Source organism: Pholcus phalangioides, unplaced genomic scaffold, assembly GCF_987345545.1.
Source record: "Pholcus phalangioides strain wild (caught in Gottingen) unplaced genomic scaffold, Ppha-v1.0 ptg000039l_1, whole genome shotgun sequence".
Classification (NCBI taxonomy): domain Eukaryota; kingdom Metazoa; phylum Arthropoda; class Arachnida; order Araneae; family Pholcidae; genus Pholcus; species Pholcus phalangioides.
This window is the reverse complement of record NW_028301625.1, coordinates 6,730,013-6,744,441: the sequence shown is the minus strand read 5'-3', so window position 1 is coordinate 6,744,441 and position 14,429 is coordinate 6,730,013. Positions and strand designations below refer to the sequence as shown.

At 36.2% G+C, this 14,429-nt stretch overlaps 1 protein-coding gene across 3 annotated transcripts in view; it reads left to right on the top strand.

Moving 5' to 3' along the window:
- LOC149065512 (cytoplasmic dynein 2 intermediate chain 1-like) overlaps positions 1–14,429 on the top strand; it is a 98,372-nt gene that overhangs the window by 53,589 nt on the left and 30,354 nt on the right. For all 3 annotated transcript variants that reach the window (XM_089253637.1, XM_089253639.1, XM_089253638.1), the window contains exons 11-15: positions 37–110; positions 6,764–6,843; positions 6,966–7,041; positions 7,505–7,613; positions 10,569–10,626. In XM_089253637.1, the coding sequence (XP_089109763.1) occupies positions 37–110; positions 6,764–6,843; positions 6,966–7,041; positions 7,505–7,613; positions 10,569–10,626 (397 nt within the window). The remainder of the gene's footprint in view (positions 1–36; positions 111–6,763; positions 6,844–6,965; positions 7,042–7,504; positions 7,614–10,568; positions 10,627–14,429) is intronic.

Sequence of the window (14,429 nt, the reverse complement as noted above, 5' to 3'; positions counted from 1 at the left end):
GCAATGAAGGGTATGTGATTTTGTGAATATTTATAGGTTTGCCGGTGTTATATATTTCTTACTGCAGTGAAATGGAATTGATGCTCTCCATTCACGGCAGATATTCACAGGTAATTTTATTTTGTTTTTATTCAGTACTACATTTTCTGATTTTCAATTTTATTTAGTACAGTTGGACCCTCTTATAATGAAGTCAGGAAAAACAGGGAAACTATTCCTTATACATGAACTTTGCAGGGCCGTCTTAAGCCCACCATGTGTTCTGGGCCAAGTGATTTTTCTGAGACCCTATACCAGGCAAATTTACATGTTTATGCTCCTTGAAAATTTCAACTATATCTCATTTTTGTGAGGCCCACATGCCATGCATTAAGACAGCACAGGAACTTTGTTATGTCCGTATCAGCTTAAGAAATTATGCATTGAGCAAAATGATACATAATTTAAATTTTCAATACACATTTTTCCTGAGCATTCTTAACCTCTTGCGCTGGAAAGATGTGCTATGCACATTGCTTGTTATCTGCTTCTAAAGTGGCAATGACATGCTATGCATGTCTACTGAATTTACTGTTTATAATATGTTGGTATTACAGCAACACAATATTCAAGCATGCAATCAGTAGCGCTATTGCAGAGAACTGCAATTATTGTCAAATTTTATTTGTTTTATTGCGGTACAATGAATAACAACCACGTCAGTAATAGTACATTTATTTTTATTATAAGCGTTATTTTTTATCTAAACTGAAGAGCCAAAAAAACTGGTACAGGCATGCGTATGCAAATAAAGAGATATGGAACCATTCAACGAAACATCATCGATATGGGCTTTCGGAGCCGAAGGCCCACTCGTGTACCCTTGATGACTGCACGACACAAAGCTTTACGCCTCGCCTGGGCCCGACAACACCGACATTGGACTGTTGAGGACTGGAAACACGTTGCCTGGTCTGACGAGTCTCAGCTCCAATTTCTTCGAGCTGATGGACGTGTACGGGTATGGAGACAACCTCATGAATCCATGGACCCTAGATGTCAATAGGGGACTGTTCAAGCTGGTGGAGGCTCTGTGATGGTATGGGGCGTGTGCAGTTGGCGTGATACGGGACCCCTGATACGTCTAGATACGACTCTGTGCATTCCGACGGACTTGGACAATTTCAGAAGGACAATGCGACACCCCACACGTCCAGAATTGCTACAAAGTGGCTCCAGGAACACTCTTCTGACTTTAGACACTTCCGCTGGCCACCTAAATCCCCAGACATGAACATTATTGAACATATCTGGGTTGCCTTGCAACCCAGTGAACGTGCTGTTCAGAAGAGATTTCCACCCCCTCTTACTCCTACGGATATATGGACAGCCCTGCAGGATTCATGGTGTCAATTACCTCCAGCACTACTTCAGACATTAGTCGAGTCCATGTCACGTCGTGTTGCGGCACTTCTGCGTGCTCGCGAGGGGCCCTAAACGATATTAGGCAGGTGAACCAGTTTTTTTGGCTCTTCAGTGTATTATAATTTATTTAGATCCAAAAATGGATCGTTGCATTGCATATTCCTCATTGTTTTGAAGTTTATCATACTGTGCAGAATTATTAATAAAATGCTTTAAAAAACATTGTAAATCTTATTTATATTTATCTAAATAGTGCCACTATATGCATTTTTTATGCACAATCTGCTTACCACTTTAATAGAAATTATTACAAGTAAAAGCTCGCTTTGGACGAGTTAGTCACAGGCTTCTGCCAATTAATTTCCAGCGCAAGAGGTTAAAATAAATAGAGATTAAACTAATTAAAAGAGGTCAAAATGTTAATTAAAATCTTATGTAACTAAATAAATAAATTAAAATATATTTGTTTTCTTCTTCATAATATGATTGTGGATACTCAGCGTTTTGCTTCAAAATCACTTTTGCCTAATAAACATGCAAAAAATATAATGGTTTTTGTTTTACCAAAAGTCTGGTTACTGAAATTTTTGTCCCTTATTTTTGAACTATTCAAAAAGAGTTCTTTCTATTAATTTCTCCTTGCAGGTTTTCAGTTCACCATCCAAAAACTTTTTCTTCAATTCTTTCTCTTAACAGTCATGGATAGCAAATTTCATTAATCAAACTTGGAATCCATGAATTCCTAGACTTTGCTATGAATTCCTGTAATTCTTTTAATTTATTAATTAATTTGTTTATATTTTATTATATATTTTTTTAACAATATTATTCACTTTCACTTTATTCACTTCATTTCTTCTGTAAGATGAGAAACAAAATCAGCTAAGGGGCCAAGAGACCCCTTGCAATATCTGATGACTGTATCATGTTCCACTCTTTGAAAAATCTTCGAAGATTTTCTGAATTAAATGGTGGCCCTCCGTCACTCACCAATTCTTCTGGTATTCCATGCCTTGCAAAGATGCTTTTCATCACCTCTATTACTGCCTTTGCATTAGTACTCCTCGTGTTTTTAACTTGTATGTAGTCTGAAAAATAATCAATCATCAAAAGGTACTGTTGACCTCTCAAGTAGAAAAAGTCACATGCCACTTTTTCCCATGGTCTTCCAGGCAGATTTTGTTTGAATGGGACTTTTTTAGGATTTGCCCTCTGATTTTGCTGACAGATTTTACATCTATTGATGCAGTTTTCCATATCATTTATTTTCAGCCAGTAGAAATATTCTCTAGCTTTCGATTTGCAAGCAACAATACCTTGATGAGAGACATGTAGTTTTTCCAAAACTTCTGGTTTTGTATCTTGTGGCACAAGTCTCTGATCTCTGCAGATTATTCGTTCTTTAGAACAATGTAGCTCATCTCAACAGTGCCAGTAAGGCTGAGCTGCTGCTCTGGTTCTACTCTTCTCTGCCCCCCCCCCCTTTGAACATGATGAATCACATCTTGCAGCTCTGCATCACTCGCTGTCATTGAAGCATATTCATGCCATTTATTGCATGGGTGTAGCATATGCAAGGAGATTAATCGAGACAGCTGCTTCTTGTTCATAATCTTCTTCAAATTTATCATTTGGCGATTGAGCTCTTGACAAGGCATCTGCAATCTTTACATCTTTACCAGGTATGAACATAAGTTTGACATCATATTTTTTCAATCTCAACGGTATGCACTGAAGTCTGGAAGAGATTGTATCATATTGCTTTTTACTCAAACCAAGCAGGAGCTTGTAATCAGCTTGAACAACTACTGGTTTTCTATAGGTGTAGTAATTGAAATGTTCAAGTCCATAGATCACAACTAACAGTTCTTTCTCGATTTGTGCATAGCATGTTTGAGCTGCTGTAAGGGTAGCAGATCCATATGCAGCTGTTTTGTTATCTTGTAGGAGAACTGCTCCTAATTCATGCTGACTGGAATCCACAGATACAGTCACTGTGACTTTTTCACGTCAAAATATTGCAGACATGCTTCATCATTTGCTTTAACTTATCAAAATCACATTGGGTATTTTCATCCCACAGCCACTCAGTATCTTGTTTTAATAGCTGAAGTAGCGAGTGAGTTAAGCTGGACAAATGAGGAGTGAACTTGTCTAGATAAGCTATCATTCCAAGAAATCTTTGTAGATCCTCACGACATTTGGGAACAGCAAACTCGTTAATGGCTTTAACTTTTTTGAGATCTGGAGGTATTCCAGTATTAAACATTACATGTCCCAAATAATTAACTGATGTTAAGACTAATTGTGTCTTTTCAATATTGAACTTAAGATTAGCTTCTCTAGCTCATGTCAGAGTTCAGCGGAGTAACTGGCAATGTTTTTGTATGGATGAAGATCCAAGGGCTATGTCATCAAGGTATGGATTTATTTCTGGATCATCCTCAAAAATTTCAATCATTGGCCCTCTGGAACTCTTCAGGGGCATTGTTTAGTCCGAATGATAAAACTAAAAAAATCAATATCTTTTCCAAGGTGCAGTGAAAGTTGTTAAAAATTATGATTCTTCATCAAGTAGTAGCTGCCAGAATCCTTTTTTTGCATCTAAGATTATGAATACTTTACATCCTTGCAGCTTCGTTATCAGATTATCGGCTGCTGGTATTTGATAATATGAGGCCTTTGTATGGCATCATTTAATGGCCTTTGGTCTATACCAGCGGTTCTCAACCTTTTTTGACTCACGGAGCCTAAGTACATAGTTTTTATATCGGAGCCCTGTTTGACTCACGGAGCCCTTTTTGTATATAATTTTGAACTCTGTAGGCCTCTTTTTTTAATTTATCTATCAAATTTAGTTATTTATTTAATTTTGCTTGAGTCACCGTGGAGCCTCTGGGAAGTGCACACGGAGCCCTGTTGAGAACCACTGGTTTTTACAGATGCAGTTTTTTTGGTGTATTTACTACAATTATATTGCTGACCCACTCAGTTGGTTCCTCTACTTTTGCAATTATTCCATTATCACTCATGCGTTTAAGTTCCTCTTTCACTTTGCCATGAAGATCCAATTGTACTTTTTGTGGTGCTGCCACATTTGGTGTATAATTTTCTTTCAATTTAATTTTTACAGTGCGTTTGAGTCATCCCACGCCAGTAAAAACATCTGAGAATTCCCTCATAACTTCGTCTGGTGTATCATTCTTATACAAATTTCTGTTTATTTCCATAAAGTCATTCAATCTTTCAATTAGTCCTAATTCATCAAATGACAAGCAACTAGGCCTACTATAAGACAGAAATTCAAGGTTGTTACAAGAAATTTTAAACTTTTCTTCTGATTCTTGACCTCACAAGTTATTGAACACTCAACCAATATTGGAACTTCATTATCACTGATGAAGTGAATATACTGGTTGTTTACTTTTCTTTACAGTTGGGTTTATCTCCCATTTTAGCAGCTCACTCTTTAGGTATAATGCCCACTTTTGCTCCTTTATCCAGCTTGAATCTGACTTCGTTCCCATTAACTAGGATCTTCGGAAGCCACACAGTTGGGTTTTTCATTATCCAAGGCATCAATTGATTTTAATTCACCCAAATAAACAGTATCTGAGCCACTGTTATCACTGGCGCAATTTACTGTGTTAACTTGGTGAGTATTTGTTTTTTATAGAAAGTTTTTTTTACATGCCTTGGCCGAGTGATTTTTTCCACCATATTCGCGGCACTTCCTTCTGAAGGCCAGACACTCTTTCAGACTGTGTTTTTTCCACACTATTTACCGTCTCTCTGCTTGGCGTTTTCATTGTTGGCTGTGACCCTGCTGTATGGTGTTTTGGTGTTTATTTCTCTTTATGATGTCTACCGTTATTTTGCTTTCACCCATCTCCGTTTCCTGTGCCTTACTATGTTTGCACGTTTTGCACTCGCTAATGATGTCCTGCAGTGTTTTTGTCGATCTACTCATACTACCCGGACGAGTTTTTCTTGTAGCGCTTTATCACTCAATCCATCGATCTTATCATGAAGCATTCATTCTATTGACTCACCATAATGGCACTCAATGACCGTGCTTCGTAGTTGTGAATAATAGTTGGAACTTGAAAGATGCGTGTATCTTATTCTGATAGTCTGAGAAATATTTGTTGAACTCACCACGTATTTGTTCGAGCGAGATCGGTATGCTTGCCGCTACGGGCACGATACCGAAGGATCACAACTGCTTTTTCAATTCCTCTCCACACACAGAGCAGTTTTCATAGTTTCTGGCTACAAGCTGTATCTTGGCACTTCTAGGTAGTCCAAGAAATCCTTCCAATACCTCCATACTTCCAACGGATTTGCACCGGCATCGAATGGCTGGATGATTGGCAGGCTGTTCGCTATATTTTTAAGACCTCTTTTAAGCGTAAATTCCAAAATGTATGAGTATTTTTCTGACACCATGATACGTATGTGTTACTTGATTATTTACTGTTTGGTCCACTAAGTACCACAATGGACATCGATTGCAGAGTCATAGAATACTACAGCCAGTTAGCATGGTGCCCAGAACATGACTGCTGTTCTTTATTATTATTGTTGTGATAGCTTGATACAAGGCAGGAGGATGTTGCCATCTATTAAGGGTATTAGGCATTGAATATATTACACTTATGTCATATGGTGACACTGGGATGTGTGTCATTGATGTGTTTGTATCCTCTTGGCAGAGGAGACAAAATATAAACCAATTTTTATCCAGCTTTAAAATGGATGATGAGACTGGCTTTCTTTCTACAAGAGTCAAAATATAAAAATATTTTGGTCAAACAGGATTCATTGTTCTGTGGTTTAATGATTTGAAAAGAATTACTTTCGAAACAAAAGTCACTGTTATATTAGGATAAAACATAAAATCAGTGATGGCATATTAGGGTGATGTTAACATTAATTTTCTTATTCTTCAACCAGGACTATCAGAAACTGACAGTTCAAATGTGTTTTGGTATAAAGAGGTTCTACTATACTTTAGTGATGAGTGAGCTTGCAAGGAAATATTAACAACGTGATGAGGACAAATGACATTTTATAACACACCGACATATGTTTCGGCACTCATGGGTGCCATTATCAAGGTGGAAAAACATGTTCTGTCCCAACGGAAAAATGTGGGCTGACCACATTTGGGCAACGTTATTCTTTTGATTAAGCTTGGAAGAGCCAAATTTTGAAGTGCTACATAGTAAATTTTATTTCTAATTGGTTTATTTTTAAACTAATGTAGTGAACAAAATAGAAAATTTGAAAGAATTTTTCCCCACAATTACAAAGGATGTGGTGTGTCATGCTCTTTACAATTTTTTTTTTCAATTAGGGACAAAATACAGCTATAATGGATGATGGTAGAGGAATAATATCTGTGTGGAATGTTTTTAAACCTCATAAACCTGAACAGTAAGTTAGAGTTTGCCTCGAATAAGTTACCTTTTTTCTGTTAATGATTATTATTTTAATTTGAGACATGATTATGAACTTTATTCACTGTAAAACCTGATCAAATTATATTTTCTTTACAGTATACTAACATCAAATAGTCAAGCATCTTGTGCTTGCTTTGGTCCAGATGGTTCTGATACAATAATAGCTGGAATGGTGATTTTATATTTTTAAATCTATTTGAATTTTTTTCCAAGTTTAGGAGAAAAAATTATTTTTAACTTTGCTTCACTTTTGATAAAATTTTCAACTCGTAATTCAACCTTGGATTTCTTTCATGAGGGAAATTAACCTTTTGTTATGTTTCACACACCATAGACATGGGTGCAAGGGGTCATGGGAGGAGCACCCCTCAACATGCAACTGTTCTAAATTATGAAAATAAAAATCTTACTCACTCACTTCTTGTGAGTTTCATTTATAATTCATTGAGTGTTTAGGTTATGTCAAAGATTAGGTACATCATTAATTTTCTTATTCTTCAGCCAGGACTATCAGAAACTGACAGTTCCACCTTGCTAGAATTTTTGCCTGTTAATTTGCATTTATGTTTCATGTTCTGAATAAACTCAAATGTAATTTCTTTTTTCATCTTGAGGAATAGTGATTTTTATTCTAGGTTGATGGCTCTCTAATGTTGTGGGACTTGGCGGAAGCAGTAGCATTGCATCAAATATATGTATTCAGGAATCATGAAGTCCCTTTAAGGTACGCAACTTTTAATACAGGTGAGCATCTAATTCAGCTATTATTTACCAGTCATGTGTTGCTTTTTTATCAGGTCTTTTCTTTGGAGCTTAATTTAAAACAATAATACAAACACATTTTCTTTTAAAGTTTAAAAAATTGCGTAATTTTGATTAAACACTCACAATTTCATACAACATTTTTCTTAACAACAGGACCATAAAGAAAGCTGCAGAAGCCTCTGGGCAGATTGACGTATACCTCCCTATCGACACGTAATCGTGTATGACATAGAAATGTAAACTGCTCCTCTTCCCATCCTTGAAATAATTATATTTTTTATCTGGCCATGTGGAAAAAAGTGCCATAGATACTGATATACTGCCATCTTTCTTCTATCTTTTCAATCTATTCTAATAAATTAGAATGTAATTAAAATAATATATATTTATATCTTAAATACCTTCATTGTTTTAGAATACAATACATGTTGTGAATTAGAATATGTATGGAAAGAAGAATATACAAATTTCGACAATTCGCAAAAAACAAAGAAACTTGTTGGGGTAAATCGAGAAGCTATCCATTCTTAAAATAAGACAACCATAAGTATTCTTTATGGGCATTGTATAATATTTTATCTTATGTATATATTGTTTATAATTTTTGTTATTTGCATTTTTAATTGGGTAGCTATATTTTTGAAATATATGACATCCATATTTTTATGGGCATCTTTTTCTCAATCACCTCATTGGGCATTTTGCCTGTTGTGGCCTTGTATTTGTATTTGCAAGTGCTGAACCAAACGATGGCAAAACCCAAGTCTTATTGCAAAATCGGAACAAGTATTCTAAATAACAATAGAGAATGTTGAAAATTTTTCCTCATGTCCAAAAGAGACTGCATAAAACTACAGAAAATGTTGAGTTATAAGGAACAGAAAATAACAGGGTTATCACAGCAAGGTTACTATATCACTCACAGTTACTACATCACTCACAGTTACTACATCACTCACAGTTACTACAAAATTCTTGCCAAAATGCAATTAGGAAACTCTGACATGCCAGTTTTGGCAAACTTTGTGGTAGCTCTGAGCAATGTAAGAGACACCCGCCTATTTTCCACACTTTATTCCTTTACTTTTCCTATGTTTTATGCTGTCTTTTTTGGAATTAGAAGAAAATTTCTAACATTCTCTATAGGTTTTTTGTTTTGTTTTTGTGGTGCTTGTTCCTATGTCTTGTTAGGTTGAATACAGAACATAATTCCCCACATTAACTGGCATGTGGTAAAACTTGAAGGACATCAGCTTTTTGAGTGTTTGAGTCTGGTCCTTTTTGGGCATGCCTGGAAAATCATCATGAACATCACGTGATGCAATCAAAAGTATCCTGTAGGTGTTGAATTATCATTAGGTATGAAGTAAAAATAAGCGACCATCTTTTTTCTTTCCTTACCCAGCTAACCCATCTGTATCCGGAAGTTGTTATTCAATCTAGGAAATTTTGAGTACTCCTTATCACCAAGAGCAGAATGAACCACCTGCACAGTGTATAGAAATCCATAACGATATTGGACAAGTAATGTTCCATGTCATGGAGGATGCAAATGAGTTAAGAATGTTTCCCACTTCAGGATATTTCACACTTTTTTTTTGCATGTTCAAAACTTGAAGAAATATGCTGTCACCTTTGTGTTACAACATCATATTTTGCCATGTGATTCTTTAATTTTTCACTCTGCTGATTCTAATCTTACACACACATGGTCAAGGACTGCAAAAATACTTTGCAATATACTTAAGTTTCCATTTAACTCATCTTATCTATACAGATGAATATGTAGTATTTGACATTTTTAAATAAATTAAGATTTGTAGAAGCGAAAGCAAAGATAAAGCTTGAAACTCTGCTTTTTCAAAAAACAAGGATCTTAAAATTCAGATAACAAACAAAGCTCAAATCAGCCAACTCATTAGATTCTGAAAGAAAAATATTTATTGATATTCTCACATAACAGGCCCAATTACAGTGGAGTGAAAAAACATAATATAAACAGCATTTTGTGTTACAGAGAAAGCAAGGAATAATATGCAACTAATTATAGTAAAAAAAGTTCAATGCAAATTTAAGAATTACTATGAATCTGTGACTCAAATTTCCAGTGTTTTTAATTTCCTTATTTTTTCCTGAACTCACCTGTAAGTTCCCACTTCACATTTAATTTAGATGCTTCAATCACTAGTTTGTCAAAGTTTTATCTGATATCCTTGACTTTTATTAGGGCTTTCCTCAGCATAAATTACAATTTAAACTTGAGAAACAAAATGAAATTATCATTACTTCCTACATGTAATCTCCAGATTATACATTAAAAAAAAAATCTGGATTAATTAGTGCCAATTATTGATATCTGCAGTTCCCCCCCCCCGAGAGGTTATAATGAAAATAAATATTAGAAAATGTAATTTTTTCAAAGATGATGGATGACATATAAATATGAGTTGAAGAATCAGCTTTTTTGTAAATAAATATGACCAACAACCCCTTCCATTTCTTAAGATTTTTAAATTGTTGAATAGTATTTGCATATGGCGATTATATGCTGCAACAGGTTATAATACAGAACAATTTTTCTTCTCAAAGTAGCAAAACTTGTATGTGCAGATTATAGGCCAGAAATTACAGTAGTTTTGAAATAAAGCTAATCCTTATGCATCTGATTATCTTACTCTGGGCTTTTACTCCAGTATTGTCATGGCCCTGCTTAAAAAATGTTCTTTTCTGGGGGTGATTACAATGTTTTTATGGGAATATTACTGTGTTTGTTTCTTACACATTATGCATGTGTATGAACTATAAAGGTTAGATCAATATTTGACTCATGGTTAGCTCATAAATTTGATAAGACCTACATTCTTTCCTTATAATGTTTTTGTCTTTTTTTGCATTTTCAGAAGTATTAAAACATTTTTTTTTTCTGTTTTACAGCTTCCAGTGCAGAAGAATGTCATAAAAGCTGTGTTATTGCTGTTCATCATTTAAAAGGGTACCTAAGATAACAACTTTTTTTTGTTACTCTAAATTGAATTTCAATGTGTTTTTTAATAATTATCATGCCAGAAATGAAGAGAAGTTCCATTTGGGTGTCAATAACACAATGATAAGATGAAATTATGTCTCTGCCAGTAGTTCTCACACTTTTCATACCTGTGTCTCCTTTGTCTTAGTGATCATATACATGTGATGCTTTCATAGCGCTAACAATTGTACAGATGGGGATAAATACCTGATCAATTTTTCTAATCATTGAGATGGCATATATTCTTTGCTTCATATCACTCTTGAGATAGCTTAGTGTCATTTTTAGGAGCTACAGCTTACACTTTGAAAACTGTTGTATGCTTTCACAATCTTCACCACAAAATGCCATGGTGAAAACAAAACTTTTATTTCATATGTTTCATTTACAGCTGAAGAGTTAGCTGTAGAGTCACGATATTCTTGGCTGTTTGTCAAGAATTAAACTGCCACTGAAGATGTAATGATATTTAACCCATAATTAGGGTGGTTCTGTCATTAAGTATGTGCTTGATGAGTGGGCATTATTTTTCGTGATACATATTGGTATTTTCTTTGAATATTATGTTTTGTATAACATTTTGAGTATCTTACTAACCTAACACACCAGTTCGAGTTCCAGAAACTGAGTTTTAGTTCTGCTGGCACAAGGGAGGCCACCTATTATCTCCACCTTTATCTAAATATCATAGGGCAGTGGTTATTAAACTTTTGTCACCCGTGGCTCAACTGCCTAGTTCATGGTTCATCTGTGGCTCCCCATGATAGTTAAGTGGATGTTTTCACTTATAAAAAAATATTCAAAGCATAAATAGGCACACAAATGAATATCTTCAGATTGCCATGATGTCCTGACAAAGGATGACAATGCCTCCATTAGACATGACACACACTTTGAGAAACACTGTTGTAGGGAAAGAGCCCTTGGTTGCCCTAGTAGTTTTTTTAAGATTGAGATTGTGTTCCAGAAATTTTTCAAGCGTCCAAAAATGTGTGCGAAGTGTCCAAAAATGCCAAAAAAGTATATATTCCTTTAATAAGGAGGTGCTTAATCATTGATTTCATTAAACTAGATGGCACAAAAAAAGAAAGAAAGCTGAACCGATTTTTGAGAATAAAAATATTTGGAATACTTGAATCACCACAAACTTATTTTGATTATCCTTTCAAACACTTAAAACGGAGGAGATCCGAAAAATTATTTGGAGTGTGTTTGAAATATTTACGCCATAATTGGGCGCTGTTTGGCAATAATTGGTGATGTCCTGTATTTTCCGTATTTACAAACAGAATTTCTTGTATTTTTCTCGAGGAAATATGGTCAGCCTAATATTACCACAACTCTCAGCTCCTTTTTCTTTTTCACCTCCCTGATAATATTAAATTTTTTGCCAATACTTCTTAAAGACTCAGAGTAAAACATGTCATCCATATGAGTGATCAGCATTAGCTGCAGATCTACAAAGACATTGGTGACATTGGGAGTAATTAGATTAGTCATGAAAATGATTGAAAAAAATTATTAAACAAACTCATAAATGTGTGTGTGATAATTAAGATCAAAATATTCAAGTACAAAAGAGCAATCTGCATTTAGTGTTTAGTGCGATATTTATATTTATGTGTTATTCCATCATATTTGTATTCTAAAGCAACAGAAAAATACTTTATTTAATGAAGAAATAATTACTTTTTATTATATATACTTATTTATTTACTTATATTATATATATATACAGGGTGTTCTATTAATGGACTGACAAACTCAGAGGGTTGTTATACATCAAGAGGAACAAAAATTGCGATCGAACATGGTGTCGCAAACCATGTTGAAAGGGTAAAAATCGCAAAAAATGCATGCAGGTTTTCACGTCACGCTGGAACGATAAAAAGTTCAATAACTACAAAAAGATTTATTTGATTAATTATTACAAGAGTTGTTGGAAGTGGCGGCCACTGACGTCATTGCACAGTCTACAACGACGTAAAAGCGATTCCCGGACATGCTCAGAGATACCAGGTATGCTTTTGATGTCTGCCACAGTGCCGACAATCTGCACTGTGATCCTCTAGTGCGTCCACAGGCATGGCATAAACGAGTGATTTAAGGTGACCCCATAGGAAAAAGTCACACGGATTGAGATCCGGCAATATCAGCGTATTCCTGGTTTGTGTAGTCAGCCATCATGATACTCATTGAAATAGACAGCTAACTTCTACACGTGCTTACTACTGCAATAGTGCTAATTTACGTTGTCTGCAGCGTGTGATCCTACCCCGACAAACCAGACACGACCCAAGCTCTGTCCCTCCCGGGATATAAGCCTTTTACCCAAGCAGGTTGGGTCGCGCTGGGCGATAATCAGGGGCGCCGGGACGGGGCACCCCCAACCCTCTATCCAAGACTACAGCTGCAAGCACAAGGCCCGGCCCTCAGGGTTCCTCACAATAAGCAGCCCCCCTCCAGGCAGCCACCCAGCCACCAGGAGGGGCCCACAAGCCCGAGCAACAGCCCGGAGCACCCCCACACAAACGCCCAAGACTCAACCGCAAAAACCCCTGGATTTTAATGACAGAAAAAATATACAATATATACAATACACAATCATCTATTTACACGTGGCAAAATCCGTCCACGCGACAGTTGCCCCCGTGAGGCACGGTGTCTTCATTATGTATTCTGTTCGTTTTCAAAGTCCGAGGACTCCTCCTCTGTAGACCGTGCCCTGCAGTATCTTGCTCTTTGCGATGGAGGCGGCTTTTCATCAGGGATGAATGTCCTCTCGTCTGTTGTCCTCCATGCGTGATCCTACCCCAGTGCATGCATTTTGTGATGCTGCTTACATCAGATATGGTGAGCAAACTCAGGAACACATACAGCGATCAACTGACTTCCATCTTTTGTCTCCTCTGGACTCAGAGCCTGCATGCGTTTTTAGCGATTTTCACCCTCTCAACATGGTATGAGTCACCATGTTCCATTGCAATTTTTGTTCCTCTTGATGCCTACTAACAACCCTCTGAGTTTGTCTGTCTATTAACAGAACACCCTGTATATATTACTTAAAATATCACCAACGAATAAAGTAAATACCAGGAAATACTAAAAAATTCCTTATGCATTTCGACCCGCAGTGGGTGTGGTCTTCAGAAGATAAGAATATCACACTGACCTAGTATCCCACTTGGATTCATTACCAAATCTTCAGTCTCGGTTACTCAGTGGAGCGAAAAACTATACGTTTGTCCAAGTCAAACGTTGTGGCAAGAATGAAGTGAAGCACCTGTGTGTACATCATTTGCAACAATCTTATTGGCTGCTTGCTAACTGGAGCTATCCGATTGGTATATTCGAATTTTCTTTAAATTCCTGCTCGTAATAAATTTAAGCCATGGTATTGCAATCAGTAGTGTTGATTATATTATCATTTACCAATTTATTTTTGAAGACCCTTTCTTTTCTTTCAAGTCGAGCACACAACTCAGGTCTATCGCCATGAGCAATTTACTACCTAGTGAGTTGTGCCGGAAGTGTAAGTATGTGTACCTAACAGTCTGAGTGCGTATCTGGAGTTGTGCATGATTTTTCAGTGCTGCCATCTATATCTCAGAAGGGAAGTGAGTGAAGTGTAATGACTGAATATTTGTACTGTTTGTAGGTCTGTTGCTCTCTGCGACGAGACTTTTTAATGGGAAAATCGGCTCGCATTTCTGCCTTGAAGTTGGGAACCACAGAAAACCAACTTCAGCCGACCAACACTGTGGCAATGA